At 39.9% G+C, this 16027-nt stretch overlaps 1 protein-coding gene across 6 annotated transcripts in view; it reads right to left on the bottom strand.

The window, feature by feature from the left end:
* ADAMTS20 (ADAM metallopeptidase with thrombospondin type 1 motif 20) overlaps nucleotides 1–16027 on the bottom strand; it is a 125943-nt gene that overhangs the window by 88624 nt on the left and 21292 nt on the right. For all 6 annotated transcript variants that reach the window (XM_061639924.1, XM_061639926.1, XM_061639921.1 and 3 more), the window contains exons 3-5: nucleotides 11763–11928; nucleotides 2003–2262; nucleotides 383–466 (exon numbers count right to left, since the gene is read on the bottom strand). In XM_061639924.1, the coding sequence (XP_061495908.1) occupies nucleotides 383–466; nucleotides 2003–2262; nucleotides 11763–11928 (510 nt within the window). The remainder of the gene's footprint in view (nucleotides 1–382; nucleotides 467–2002; nucleotides 2263–11762; nucleotides 11929–16027) is intronic.

Below are 16027 nucleotides of genomic sequence, written 5' to 3'. Positions count from 1 at the left end.
AAATGCTTGAATGACCAGTTTTCATGTCCCGTTTCAAGCATTAAAAAAAGATTCCTTCCATGAACAGAAGGAATCTACCTTCAATGGAATGACTCCTTCTGGAGTAGGAAGGGGACCTCTGGATCCATCTCTTCATTACTGACATAGCAAATCTTAAACTGCAATTCACCATTATATACCCTACAAACCCCAAATGACAGCAACTCTCCAGGGTGATATTTATACAGCTTCTTCTTCATTTACATGAAGGTACATGTGCCTTAAAAAATTATATTGAAAACAATTTTCTTGGACTTTTAAATGTATTAACTTTTGAAATTACTTTTTAAAACTTAATACTACAACAAATTATTCTGAATCATGAAGTTAATGTTTTTCTTACCTGTTCATTGTGAACTACAATTAATTTTACAATCATTATATTTATTAGATTTCCTATACTTGAGTCTTTGTAGATTGTAGCAACCTAAATAAATAAAACCCAAAATGTTAATATGCTCTTATGTTTTGCAGAACTCAATGTTGCATGATCAGACTTGTGCAATGGAGCTTCACCTTCCTCTCCTCTCCCATTTGATTTAGTATGTAATCCAAAGCATAATTCCCAAGGAATACGTCCCGCTGAACATTGTGTGGCTACTTTATGATAAACCACGGATGGGACTGCACTGTACGAACCAATTTTTATGTCACTTTTTCTCTAAACTACAATATATACATGAGCAGGGAAACTAACAAACCTGCATCTAGCTATGAAAATTAGCTTATTGTCCTGTTGTCATAAATGGGACTAACCTATCAAACCTGAGGAACTACTGGAACATTCTTGCAATATCAGCAGAAAGTCATGTTTTGAGGCAAGCTTTTGGCACAGCATTGAGATCTCTCTCTTCCTCTCCCCAAATTCTATTATTTATTTCATAGCACAAGTATTTTAACAAGCCTGTACATGGGCTCAAGTTCACATATTTCAGTTTAACAAAGGCAAATTCAATTCTTGTAAGACCATATTTCTGTTTAAATGGAAGATGAACATCTTAGTTCCATAGCTGTTAGCTTTCTACCTCATTCACAACCCAGATGAGCCATAGTTCTTCAATGAAATTAAATAAGTTTATTTTAATAAATGGGATTCAGGTGCCCAATGTGGCCTGCCCTGTACGCAACAGATTAGTAGACCCAAATCTGGCATTAATGTATTCACAGCATTATTTCTGAGCATCTATGGCTCAACATTCCCCTTACATTATTTTAGAACCAAATTTGCTGTGAAAAAGAATTTGTCACTGGACACAACTAACCAAGTAATATAGACCAGGATTTAAAGAGCTACCTCTGGGCTCATGCCAGGTTATTGCGCTAGCCCAGAGGAATGTATGACCATTTTTTTTCTTGAACAGCTAAGTTCCATGTCATATTCCCTCTAAGAGTAAAGTGGGTGACCCTATGCCAATCAGCATGGAAGCAAACGTGGGCACTCACAAACAAAGCAGGGTTTTTTTGCATGTCTATTGACACCCCCCCAAAAAAAGATTTTCTCCCCAATTGTAAAGGTGTGTGTTATGGAAACCTGGCAGCAAGAGGGTTCTGTCTATAACTAAAAATGCCAGCCTTGCAAGGCTGTTCAAGCCTGGGTGCTGCATCTCGCTGATTCTTGCACTCTCTTCATGTCTTGGAGGAAAGCCAGGGAAATTTCATTCATTGGCCTCTGGGCCATGGATACAATGCAACATTTTGTTGCTAGCCCTGCATGTCATGATGTATAAGTGGGTGGGGGCTGCCATTTTTTTTAAAAAAAAAACTACAACTCTGAAGCCCCTGGTAATAGTTCTGGAGATTGCAGTCTGAATTGTATAAGCACTGCTTAAAACAATGATGGAAGGCCAGGAACAACTCTTTGGGCTGCGCATTGGTCCCTCCAGATTGACGGGGATCCTAAATTAATTATCCTGAAACTCACTTATACGTTAGAATACATATATTATAATACAGGTTTACTTACTATTGACATTAGTGTTAATACATAATGCTGCAAATTCCGTCCATGGTGCTGAACCATTCGGGAATCAGCCGTAACCATCACCTCTACATATCTTGGATAAGAAAGGAAACGTTTTCTCCGGGAATGTGGATTGTTTCTATAACTCTCTACAGAAACATTTTTAGAAGCATATTCTAAAACTGTGTGCTCTTGAAGAACATCTAAATCTTTCATTAAGCTGCTCTCATACGGAAATAGTAAAGTGCTTTTCTTTGGCTCTTCTGCAAAATAAAAAAAAATTACCATTGAACATACAGTTTACAAAACTAACATCCTAATGCCATCCCAGTTGCAGCTTAAAGGGTCATGTAGAAAGGGAAAGATTTGGCTTGAAGAATGCACATAAGTTTGCATGTGCTTGGACCACAATTCCTCGCCCACCCACCCCACTTTAGACTCTATCCTGAAGGGAAACAAGAAACAGGTGACTTGCTTCACACAAGTGTCAATACCAGACTCTGACAGGTGAGGGTTAATGCCTGTGTTCTCTGCTGCCACACATGGACAATTCTCAGTTCCCATCTGTTTCAGGTGGTTTGGGGGATATGTGTTTATTTTATAACCAAATTTGACTGTACTGCCCTTTTTATTTTTCCTGTACACAGGACACTATTTTACTAACAGGCAAACAAATAGAAAAAAAGTCTGTTCTATACTGTCAAAAGACTATCCAAGGGAATGCTACTGACCAGCCCAAACGAGAATAAAAAGTGGAATAGAAACTAATCTATGTTTATTTGCATGTCTATGTATCCCAGTAAGCATAATTAGGTCAGCAAAGAAATTCATTTACATTCAACATCATTACTACTTTCAATAGCTACAATTTCTGCTTGGGCTATTTAGGCAACACAAGCTCTTTCTCAGGCAGTCAATAATTACCTATAGGCACCTTATAAAGATTCAAGCCTCATGGGATTAAGGCCAATAATTCCAAGCACTGAAAAAGAAACTTAAATCAGTCTTGCTGATATTCTTCATCCCATTCCAAACAAGGATGAGGATGCTGAAGAGTACCAACAGAAAATATGTCCTAAATTTGCTAGCTTGTCTGAAGGCTTTCCTATAACACTACACTCCTGTTGTTCTCACTGGATACGGCAACTCTGAAACTGGGCTTGTGCTACATAACACATGCACAATTAGAAGAAAAGTGTTATTCCAAAACCTACTGGTTAGAAACCCAGACACCGCATGATAGATAGCACTTGTGTGTGGAGACAGCAACCCCTAAAACAGGCCTCTTTGTTGATGGCTCTTATCTAGTAACTAGTATGCATCTTCAAATGTGTAATGCTTATGGAACATTTTCCACCACCTTTCTTTTTTCCCCTAGTTTCAAATTCCCCATAAAGAAACTTTAACAAGAGTACCCTTCTTGGTGCTATTGCATCTGCTAACAGTACTTACTATATTATGAATCTTTTTTCTGGTTCATTCAGGGGCTTAGCTAAAAGGTTTTGTATTGCAGAATAAGAGGTTGAGAAGGCAGAGTGTATATGTACATAATGTACAATTATCAACCATAAGAATAGGGAACGAACAATTTGGTTAAGATGCAGTGATATAAACAGAGCAGAAAATACTGCATCCCTATATGGTATTTATATATGTTTGCACCATAAAGCATGCTTCCAAAACAAAATTTTCCCTGTACTGTTTTCCATGAATGAACACATTCAAGACTCACTTTGCAAAACTGGTATCGTATACTTTGACCACCTGTGCTAATGTTATATATTCACGAATAGGCAAAAAACCTTGCGGTTTAAGAATGTACCTATAGGCCACATATATTTCTATCAAACTTTAAAAAGCAGGGAAATTGGGCAGCTACAGTGAATGCCCCAGGGGAGCAGGACACCTGACCTCCTCTTTGAGATATTGGACTGCCCTACAAATTGGTCAAAATGCAAACACAATTTTGGTTGGTCTTTCACAGTCCAATCCACTTGCTGTGTAGCTTGGAATAATTTGGTAACATGTGCCTCTGAGCATATGGTGAGCGGTGGCAACACCTGCCATCTCCAAAGATGGAGAATTATATTTTTGTATGTGTGTTGGTGTTCTTACTTTGCTTCTTTCCTGTGTTACTAATGTTTCTACAGAGAATCTAAACTGGAAAAGTTTATTTTCCTTATTATTCATCCTACAAATCTGTGTCAAATTTATTTGTATTAATTTCAAAGCCTTTTTATTGGTCAATGTCATATGAAGGTAAAGACAGCCTTTTGTGTTTCAAATTGGAGGTGATGTTCTATTTCTATTTTGGGTGCATTAACAGTTGAAGCTGAAACTGCAGTTTGATGTAAAATCAGACTGATTCCAATATGTTGCTACTTAAGCAATGACTCTAGCTGTTGGAAAAAAGAGGATGCATGTTTTCAGCCTGCTATGTTTAAACCACTTCATTTAAGGCAAGGTGGACACAGACAATTAAAAACATAGAGCACACCTAGCATTTTGCTAGAATATATTTCACCTCCCACCGTTTTATCTTGTGCAAACTGAGACACTCCGGAGGTCCACCGGAGACTATTCTGCAGAAGTCAATGACATTATTCCACAATTATTTTTGGAGGTTTTTTAGTGTACATTTTAGCGTTGCTGTGCTTCACGTATTCTCAGAAATAGAAACAAAAGAAAATTATTTCCTATAGGAAACTTCACTAAAATTGCAAAGGAAATCAGACATATTTAAAGTGACCATCTGAACTATATCAACTGTCTTAATAATGTTGCTTCCTCCCTGCTAAAACAAGATCAGCACAGCATGTCTTCTTTCTATTCTTTGGGCTGATTGCAGGTGTTGCCACAACTCACCATATGCTCAGAGGCACATGTGACCAAATTCTTCCAAGCTACACAGGAAGTGGATTGGACTATGAAAGACCAACCCAAATTGTGTTTGCATTTTGACCAATTTGTAGGGCAGTCCAATATCTCAGAGAGGAGGTCAGGTGTCCTGCTCCCCTGGGGCATTCACTATAGCTGCCCAATTTCCCTGCTTTTTAAATTTTGATAGAAATATCTGTGGGCTATAGGTACGTTCTTAAACCGTAAGGTTTTTTGCCTGTTAGTGAATTTCCCTGCTTTTTAATCCGGGAGGTAAGAAATGGGAACCTGTGCAAGTTTGCTGAGAATGGATTGATCATTTGCATGCTTATTGAGTTGAATGGGATTTACTTCCCTGCAATCATGCTTAGGATAGGTGAAACTGACCACAGGGGATGGGGAGGAGAGAAGCAGGAGGAGAGGGAAAGGCTGGGATGGGAGCAGGTAGGAGGTGGAGGGGAGGAGAAGGACAGGTTTTATTATTTGCATGTTTACTGAGTTCAGTGCGGTTTACTCCCATGCAATCATGTTTAGGATAGGTAAAACTGACCAGGGAGGAGGGAGGGAGGGCTGGAGTGGGCAGGGGAGGAGGAAGAAGGAAGAGGGGAGGGGAGGAGGAAGGGAGAGGAGAGGGGAAGGAGGGGGAAAGCATTTGCATGCTTATTGAGTTCAATGGGATTTACTTCTATGTAATCATGGTTAGGATAGGAAAAACTGACCACGGGGGAGGAGGAGGGAGGAGGGGAAAGGGAAGGAGCGTATTGGAGGGCAGCAAAGAAAGGGGGAAGGGAGGGCAGATTTGATCATTTGCATGCTTATAGAGTTCAATGGTATTTACCTCTGTGCAATCATGCATAAGATAGGTAAAACTGACCATGGGGGGAAGGAAGGGGAGGGGGAGGGAGGGGCAAATGAAGGGGGAGGGAAGGGGGAAGAGGGAGGAGAAGGGAGGATGGGTTTTATCATTTGTACACTTTTTGAGTTCAATGGGATTTATTTCTGTGCAATCATGTTTAAAAATGGAAATTGACTGCCTTCAAGTCGATCCTGACTTATGGTGACCCTTTGAATAGGGTTTTCATGGTAAATGGTATACAGAGGTGGTTTTACCATTGCCTTCCTCTGAGGCTGAGAGGCAGTGACTGTCCCAAGGTCACCCAGTGAGCTTCATGGCTGTGTGGGGATTCGAACCCTGATCTCCCAGGTCGTAGTCCAACACTGACCTAGGGGAGGGGCAGGGAAGGGAGGGGGAGAAGATTGGGTGGGTGGGCACTGGGCAGAAGGGAAGCCCCTTTCCTTTCCAAAAGGAAAACATGGTGAACAGTATCATTGCTTTTCCGAATTTCCCTCACCTTTTTATTCTACAGCAGGCACATATAGCCTCCCACCCAAATTTAAACCAAAGCTGTCCCTGGCCACGTCCACACCAGGCCTTTATTTCACTTTGGCCAGTCATGGCTTCTCTGCAAGAATCCTGGGAAGTCTAGTTAGTGAAGGGTGCTGAGAGTTGCTAGGAGATGCCCTGTTCCCCTCAGACAGCTTCAATAGAGTGGTTGACTGTTAAATAACTCTGGCCACTGGAGCTCTCTTAGGGGAATAGGAGTCTCCTCTTAGCACCATTCACAAACTACACTTCCCAGGATTCTGTGGGTGAAGCCATGACTGTCTCAAGTGAAATCAAAGTCTGGTGTGGGTGTGGCCCCTTGTTTAGGCAAGCCAAGCAGCTGTGAGTCTGGCTTTTAGAATACTGACAGTTGGTTCTTACTGAGCATGCCCAACATTATAATTGGGTTCAAGCCAAAATTTCTTAAATTAATTAAAAATCAGCCAGGCATTTTTTTAACTTTTAAACTGCAGAAGATGAAGATCAGAGTATGGGGCAAGGTCTTTAACAGGATTACAGGTACTCAGTGAACATGGCTGATTTTTAATGAAGTTCAACAGATTATGAGAACTCTGAGAAAAAAACTCCAAAAGGACTGTGGGTTTTTTTTCTCTCTTTTTAGATTTTGAACTCTCTATTCTCTCTGACTGTTTTGTGTATTGCCATGAAAATTTAGAGGGTTGTTAGACAAGTGTTTCTGAATTCAGGACTATAGGTTTTGTAAGGTTTTGTTTTGAAATGAGCTTATGGGAAGCATCAGAATGGCATGGGGGTATTTTCAATTTAACATTGCGGAATGTGAAAAATCCATGCTGGCTATAGTATACAGCCACTCTTGTGGCTGCATAATACACAGTGCAATCCTACGCATGTCTACTGAGACATAAGTCCCACTGAGTTCAATGGTACATATTTCCAGGTAAGTGTATATACGATTGCAGCCGTAATTTTTAGCAGCTATACTGCAAGGTGGACACCAGGGGGAGCCAAAGGGTAAAGGATAGAGAAGCAGATGTTGCTCTCAGGCAGATGGAAAGAGTGACATCTCAAAGTGAATGGGGTAGAATGAGATTGAGTATCATTAAATCAGTTTAACCCAATCTGAGCTGGGTTAGTCACAAATATGACATAACTATCAAAACCCTCAATAAATATTGATGGCACACAGCTCTCAAAAGCCACAGGACAAACCTTGGCTACACCTCATAGTCTGTCTGAACAGGGTTAAACCATAAACTCAGATTCGGATTATGCACTAAGTCAAACCATGGCTTAGGTCAGTGTAGTGCAGCAGCGATATGACCAGGGAGAAGCAAAGCAACTGTGATATCCTCTCCAGAAGACTGCATGTTTGCTTGTTTGTGCTAAGCCATTGTTTGTCTTAGCATTATGTGTGAACTAAGCCACAATATGTTCAGGACTGCAGCACAAGCATATCTGATAGTCACAAGTGCACCAGCACGTCATGGGAAAAGACAATTAGTGAGCTTAGTCCTTGTATGTATTTGTAAATAAAACCCTATATTCTAAATCACTGTTTGTATTCAAGAAAATCCAACATTCTGGGCCAAATCCATCCCCATGAAAACTGGACATACTATGCACATAAGTTTATGCATGCAAACAGTGTAATTTCTTTTCCTAATTGTGTGTCTTTTTCATCATTGTTCAGATCTTTAAAAATGATAAAGAATATTTGTAAATCATTTTTATTGACATTGCAGCACCATTTTGTACCAAGGAAGCACACATCCTGATCTCAAAATGCAATACGCAATTTAAAAATACAGTGCCTTGCAAAAGTAATCAAACCCCTCACCAATGCCCTCATATTATTGAATTAGAAATGGTACATTGTAATTTTGTTCTGTATGGTATCTTATTTTGAAACACTGAAACTCAAAATCAATTACTGTAAGGGGACATTGGTTTTATATTGGGAAATGTTTGTAAGGAACATAAAAAACTCAAACATGTTGCTTGCGTAAGTATTCAACCCCTGTGCTGTGGAAGCTCCCAGTGTACACAGATGAAAGAAATTGCCCTATTGAGGACACAATTACCTTACCATTGGCCTCCACCTGTGATTCATTCAAGTTGCTGTCACATTGTCAGGATAAAAACCTCACTGTTGAAGGATCACTAGTCAGGCTGCAGATCTGAGGGAAAATGAAGATCAAACAGCATTCTACAGAAGTGACAGATAATGTAATACAAATACATAGATTAGGAAAAGGGTATAAAATAAAATCCAAGTGTTTGGATTTCCCAGTGAGCACAGCTGGATCAATAATCAGGAAGTGAAAGCTGCATCACACCACCTAGGCACTGTCAAGAAAAGGCCGTTCCTCAAAACTCAGCGCTCGAACAAGGAGACTTGTGAGAGAAGCTCCAGAGAGGCCAGCAATCACTTGGAAGGAGCTACAGAGTTCAGTGACTAGGAGTGGAGAAATGGTGCACCAGTCAACCATATCAAGAGCTCTACATAACACTGGCCTGTATGGGAGGATGGCGAGAAAGAAGCTGTTACTCAAAAAAAACCCATCTGAAAGCACATCTGGAGTTTGCCATAAAGCATGAGAATGCCCCAGCTGTGATGTGGGTAAAGGTTTTGTGGTCAGATGAGACCAAGATAGAGCTTTTTGGCCAAAACTCAAAGGGCTATGTGTGGCACAAACCTAACACTGCCTATGCCTCAAGACACACCATCCCTAGAGTGAAGTATGGTGGTGGCAGCATCATGCTGTGGGGATACTTCTCATCAGCAGGGACTGTGCATCTTGTTAAAATTGAAGGAAGAATGGATGGAGCAAAATACAGGGAATACTGCAAGAGAACCTGCTTTAGTCCACTAAAAAAATGAAGCTTGGGAAGAAATTCACTTTTCAGCACGACAGTGATCCCAAGCACAAAGCCAAAACAACATTGGAGTGGCTCAAGAACAAAAAGGTGAATGTCTTACAGTGGCCCAGTCAAAGTCCTGATCTCAATCCCATTGAGAATTTGTGGTGGTCTTTGAAAATTGCAGTCCACAAACGAGGTCCAACCAACCTGAACGACCTGGAGGGAATCTGCCAAGAAGAATGGGCCAAAATCCCTCCGACACTATGAGCAAAGCTGGTACATACCTACCCCAAAAGACTTAAAGCTGTTATTGCAGCAAAAGGTGGCTCTACCAAATATTAATGTGTGAGGGTTGAATACTTATGCAAGCCACAGGTTTCATTTTTTTATGTTTCTTACAAATATTTCCCAAAATAAAACCAATGTCACCTTACAATAATTGATTTTGAGTTTCAGTCTTTCAAAATAAAATATCATACAGAATGAAATTACAATGTACCATTTGTAATTCAGCAATATGAGAGCATTGGTCAGGGGTCTGATTACTTTTGCAAGGCACTGTACATGCAGTTTCCTGATTCTGAACAAACATCTTTAACTGGTGTATTATTTTGAAGTCAATATTTGTGTTTTTGTAGAATTTGGATTTTTTTCCATTTTTATTTATTTAATTTATTTATTTGATTTATATCCCGCCCTTCCTCCCAGTAGGAGCCCAAGGCAGCATTGTCAAGAAATGTGGTTAGTAAACAATTATTAGAGGGTGATGTTGGGAAGGGGGAGGTCTTGTGATCTATAATGAAGGAGCACATAGTTATGTCAGGCATAGAAGCTCAACTCTCTCGACAATGGTGCATTTTTTCTAACCATAAAGGTAATACAAGGAAGGTATTTTTAAAAATAACAACACTAAATGGCAAGATTATCACAATACTTTCCTAGATATCAAATTATGAAATAATTTTGCACATGAAGAATTGCAGAAAATTACCAATCTTGCTTTCCATCAAACCAGGAGCTAAAGACTAAATCAGATTCCAGAGCATGCTGTCCTCATTTCTCTCTACCTCCTGCTACACAAAATACTGTTTAAAAGACAACTAAATGCATTCTGCATCATTCACAGTTGCCTGAATATTTTTAATCTGTATGCAAGCCCTAGGCAGAATACTTGGCAATGGTGCCCCTCTTAAAAATGTATGTGATCTAGTTAAGAGAAATGCTGCCCAGAGAAAAAATGTTAAAATAGCAACAGCAGCAACAACAGGTATTCACAACTTTCTAACCTTTTTGCTAAAAAAACCCTAAAATTAAAAAGATCTTACCCATTTTAATAACAGTCTCAGGTCATCTCATTAAAAATCATACAAACTTCCACAACACAGGAATGACTGGAAATTGCTAGTCCAGTTCCTGCAAAAGGAATGGACACTGTTCACTAGCCAACCAAACATGGGAAAAAAGTAATTTGGCATTATCTGCCGCCTGATCAGCCAAGAGTCACTACACACCTCCAGACTGCAAAGCCTATTAATGAAGGGGAACCATATGAGACTAAATGAAGGAAGAAAATCTTCCAATTAAATTTCCAAAGCAAACCAAAAGCTTTATCCAACCTGATTTCGCAATCAAACCCTGCTTGGCACTCTCCATACAAGCTCCACTCTTTTCTTGAACTAAGAAACACAAAACAAATTTTAAAAACACCTCTAGTTCAATCGTAACAGTAGCATAGCAAATGACATTGTGGCCTTTAAGACTGAACATCTAAGCAAGTACACTGAAGAAAATGCTTGCCAGATCTCTGAGTAAAGATCACTGCAGCTATATTTTAGTAATCCATCAACCTTTCTCAGATGACAGCACCAGCAGATCAAGTCACTTCAGCACAGACACTAAAGGAACGTTAGGGTGGAATCCAACTGCTGTTTATGCTAGGCTTAGGGGAGCTGGATAAGATGGACCTCTGACTGAGATCCACTAGAGAAGCCCAACCCGGCATAAGAGAAGCCAGAATAAGGGCTGCCAAAGGGGCGTTCCAGGGGTGGGGTGGGGGGACTTATGCAATATCCAGGTTCCATTCGTCTTCCTCCTGTGTCCCTCTATCCCAGCAGCCAATACGCCAGGAAAGGGGGTGGTAGAAGGAAACATGTATTTTGTCTCCTTCCACCACTAGAGGCCTCCAAGAGGCAGTGGATGTGGCCCCTTCCACCAGCTCTGCCTTCTCTGGCTTTGTTTCCACTAGCCTCCAGCAAGCTGGATTGCTCTGCCCAACTAGTTTTTTCCCTCTCCCACAAGAAACTTGGGAAATATAGTTTTGTGAAGACAGCTAAGGCTGTAACCGAAAATTCTCAGCCCCTCACCAAACTGCAATTCCCAGAATTCTTGGGGGAAGCCAAAATTATTAAATGTGAATTCATACCTTAGATATGCCCTTAGTCTTCAGCCATAACTTAAAGCATTTTATTCCACACCACCAGGATATTAAAGAAACACAAGCAAATCTTTTTTTAAACAACACAAGCAAATTTTGATAAAGATACTCACTAATATCACCATAAAATAAATATTATCATCAAGCCTCTGATGATTAATAAGGCTCTGGATCTAATACGGGAATGAATATATTGTGCATCACTGTTTAAAGTTTAGTTGTACCTGACGTTTCACAGGGTTTATAGGAATTCTGATAAGAATCTTTCTTAAATTCTTCATGTCTATATATGAGATGTGGTTTATTATGGTCATCTTCTTGTTCATCTTCAGTTGCTGTCATCAAAGGTTCTAAAAAGTATTCGCCATCATTGGATCTAAATGTGCCCAGCTGAAAACAAAACAGAGGGTGTCACTGGAGAAACTACAGCCAACTAAACCAGCCAACTTGAAAAAAGCTTATCACAGTTGCATTATAGCTTATTATACGAATGAATAGTGTCCAAACTTTACAGGCAAAACTATGATTTTAAGTTTTCTGACGATGCTGAAACACTGAACCTACAATCCTATACACAATTATCTGGGAGTAAGTCCAATTTAATTTAATGGAACTTCTAAACAGACATGCCTAGGATTTCAGTTATACTTGTAGGTGGTTTCAAGACAGCCATGGTATATCATGGTGCCTATAATTCTAATGAAATGATTTCTAGAAGAAATATTGTATATCTTAGTGGAATTGAACACATCAATAAACAAATAATTATCAAAATGTGTGTTGCAAATTCCATCAATGTGCAAGTGACTATACTTTAACTACAAATACTCATCTGCAAGAGCCATTATCTGAGTGCCATATCTATTAATTATTGTATATTAAGAATGTGTAGATTAAATGGACTGGCAACCAATGTATAGCATCAAGGTATTAGGCAGGGACAGGGGAATCTTATCTTATCTTACCTATCTCTGTTAAAAATTCTTATAGAAAGCAGAATCTATTGCAAAATGTTACTAATGCCATTCAGATTTCCTATTGGTTAAGAAACTTTAGAGAATTAGTTCTTTGCATATATGTTAAAATCAGATCCTGCAATCATTTACTTCTGAAATGAACCCTTTTTCATTCAAGAAATGTACTCTTGGTGTCAACTGGACAAGCAGAATCATTTCAGATTCAGAATGTATGGACATCGTACATAAATAACGTTGCAGATGATCACTCTACTGCTCCAACCAAAAGGGTTGGAAGTGATTCACAAAACTGCAGATATATATCGGCCACATTTGTACGTGACACTAAACCAAACCATGGCTTAGCATGAACATGTGAGCTCCTGAGGAGGATCACACCAGTTTTGCGCAACATGGCAGCTAAGCCAAGCCGAGGTTCGGCTTAGCATGTCATCTGAACCCAAGCTTGTAGTTAAGCTCTCTCCCCTTAACAACAAGCTATAATCAAGGTTTGTTCTACCCTTGACTTAGCTGCCACACTGAACTGAAAGGGCTCGGGAGGAGCAAAGTGGGTAAAAGCTCCTCCCTGGGAGCAGCACATTCACACAGTCCTGATAAACCATAGTTTGGCTTACTGTGTCGTGTGAACCAGTCAGCCTTCCCCAATCTGCTGGCTGGGACTCACAGAAGTTGTAATCCAAAAGTCTGGATGCCACCAGGTCAGGGAAGGCTGTATTAAGTCAAAACATGCTCATTTAAAAGCTATAACTCAACACTATATGCAGCATATTTAGTAACTTTCCCCCAAATGTAACAAATGCTTGATAATGACTTCTATATATATCACAGGAGAATGCCTTATACCAGATCAGACTATGCCCAGCTAGATCAGTATTGACTACACAGACTGACAGTTGCTGACGAGCATCTCAGGCAGAGCTGTTGCACTTAATACTGGAAACAGCCAGGGCTGAACCTGTGACCTTCTGCATGCAACACATGTGCTCTACTACTGAACTACCATACCTTTCCACAAGTAAAAATACCCATATACTTCTGGGATAGCTCATCTGGGATTTAAACTTGAAACGTCTCACAAGAACCATACCCTTAGGCCAACAAGCCAGACAATGAAATAAAATGCAACTCTTGCATTTTCATATGATGCACATTTAAAACAGGAGCAGCTTGCCCAGAGGGGCATCAGCACACCAGGTTGGCTCTGCTGGTGCTCCCACACAGCCCTGACCTCATAGTCACCTTGCCCCTTCCAATAAGCAGTAGTGACACTGCTGGGAGGTTGTTGCCGGAAGGCTGACTTAAACTGCTTATACAACTGAGTATTGCTCTACCCAATACTTGCAATATTGAGGATAAAGTCTACAATGTTGTGTGAAAGCGGGACATAAAATTGTACTCGGGGCCATCAGAAGTATATGGGGCAAATCATCAAGAGAACATTACGCTAGTGCTCCAATGTCTTCAGGGGCTCCCTGGCATTTTCAGTCTGTTCTAGAGAATCTGTTTGCATGGGCCTCAGGATTGCTGGCAATGTGAACGTAGTACTGCCTTCTACATCATTATGGTCTTAAACATAATCTTCATGGGAGCACTTCCCCTTCACCCACACCCACCCAAAAAGATAACTATGTAAATATTTCTTTCAGGCCACTTTAAAAAAACAATACTTTACTTTGTAGAACTGTGCTCATTTTACAACCTGATCCTTCACCTTAACTCAGAAGTAAGATGCACTGAGTTCAGTAAGACATACTCCCAAGTACAGTAGGGCCCCACTTATACACCAGGTTACGTTCCGGACCCCTGCTGAAAAGCGAAAACCACTGAAAAGTGGAACTCATTGAATAGAATGGCACGCGACGCCCGAAAACCACCGTAAAAGCGGAACAAGCACCGTATGAGTGGGGCTTTAGTCTAATTGCGTCTAATTGAGACCGCCACATTAGCGAAGTGCTGTAAAGCAGGGCCCTACTGTAAGAATAAATTTCACTGAGTTCAACATAATACTCTCCTCAGGAAGTGTGCAGTATTAATTTTTACAAGAACTGGGAAAACTGCAGTTCATGCAACTGCTGGCTACTCATTTTGTAATACTGTGAGATTTATCTGAAATAAAATCCTGAAAAGTAGCTATGGCAGGCTACCATGGGTTTTGGCAGAGTTGGGCCTCCAAGAACTGCTGTAAGTAATTGAAAGATGGCTCCTGAGGAATCACCACTCACTGTTTAATGAGCCCCTGGGGAAAGGAAGATGGAGATAATTAACAAATCTTCATCCAGAATAAGAGTCTGGGGGTCTCTGATCAGGATTATTCAACAAAGCTACAGAGCCAAATAAAGGTTTGTTCAGTGATGAAATATCAATCTGGAGCAGAGCTTGGAAAAGTTACTTTTTTGAACTGCAACTCCCATCAGCCCCAGCCAGCATGGCCACTGGATTGGGCTGATGGGAGTTATAGTTCAAAAAAGTAACTTTTCCAAGCTCTGATCTGGAGCCAAGAATCAGAAAATGCATACATTCAGAGAAGCAGGAAGTGTTTGTAAAGGTTATAAATTCAAATACATGAATCAACAGATAAAGGTTTTATTTTGAAAACGTGTTTCAGTGAGGTCTGCAGGACGGCTTTCTCTGTGGTGCTTTTGGAATGACCTGCCTTCTGAGGTGCATCATGCTTTGATATTGCTCTCTTTTTCCTGACAGGTGAAAATGCACCTCTTTGTCCAGGCCTTTCAGGAGGGGTAAAGTGTACTGGGTACTGATAGTGCTTCTGCCTCACTGCCACTGCTTCCTGGTGTTGTTGCTGTGATTCTATTGTGGATTTTTATTGTAAATCTTTTACAGATGATGTGGATGCATTTGTTATATTGTTAATTTTTGGTTTTATTATATATATTTGTACTTTTTGTCCTAGGACCTGAATGAATGAATGATTTTTTTTTGAATGAATGACCTTTGGACCTTTGGGTGAATGGCAGACTATAACTGCTTTAAATAAATAAATAAAAACAGTTTTGGCCATCCAGGATCTTCAGCATGGCATTTCTATAGTTAAAACATTAACCAGTGAATGTAAACAAGTTCCAACATCATGAAAATCTAAACACAATGAAGACATGATAAGCATTCTGTCATAACCTACACAGGAACATGGTATCTACTTGAGATGGCATATATACAACTGTCTAGTCTGCAGCACAGGAGCTACAACGTTAAAATTCAGACATAAGGATCAAAGAGTGACACTGATTTTGAAATGGCTTTGTTATAGATTACATGAAAATAGAAAAACATCTTCAAATGATTAAAAATAATTTGTAGAAAGACTGTTTCTCATCTATGCATTAGTAAATGCACAAGTAAATAAGGCACTTAAACTAGCTTCTTCTTTCCAACATGAATATCCCAGGTATGCCCAAAGGCCAGGTGGAGATGTCTGCAGGTAGATGTTTTACTGAATGGTTTAGCTGCAAGTCATAATGTAAAAAGAATGGAATAAAACAGATTGCTCTTTT

This window comes from Rhineura floridana, chromosome 8, assembly GCF_030035675.1.
Source record: "Rhineura floridana isolate rRhiFlo1 chromosome 8, rRhiFlo1.hap2, whole genome shotgun sequence".
NCBI classification, from domain to species: domain Eukaryota; kingdom Metazoa; phylum Chordata; class Lepidosauria; order Squamata; family Rhineuridae; genus Rhineura; species Rhineura floridana.
This window is presented reverse-complemented; position numbering and strand designations above follow the sequence as displayed.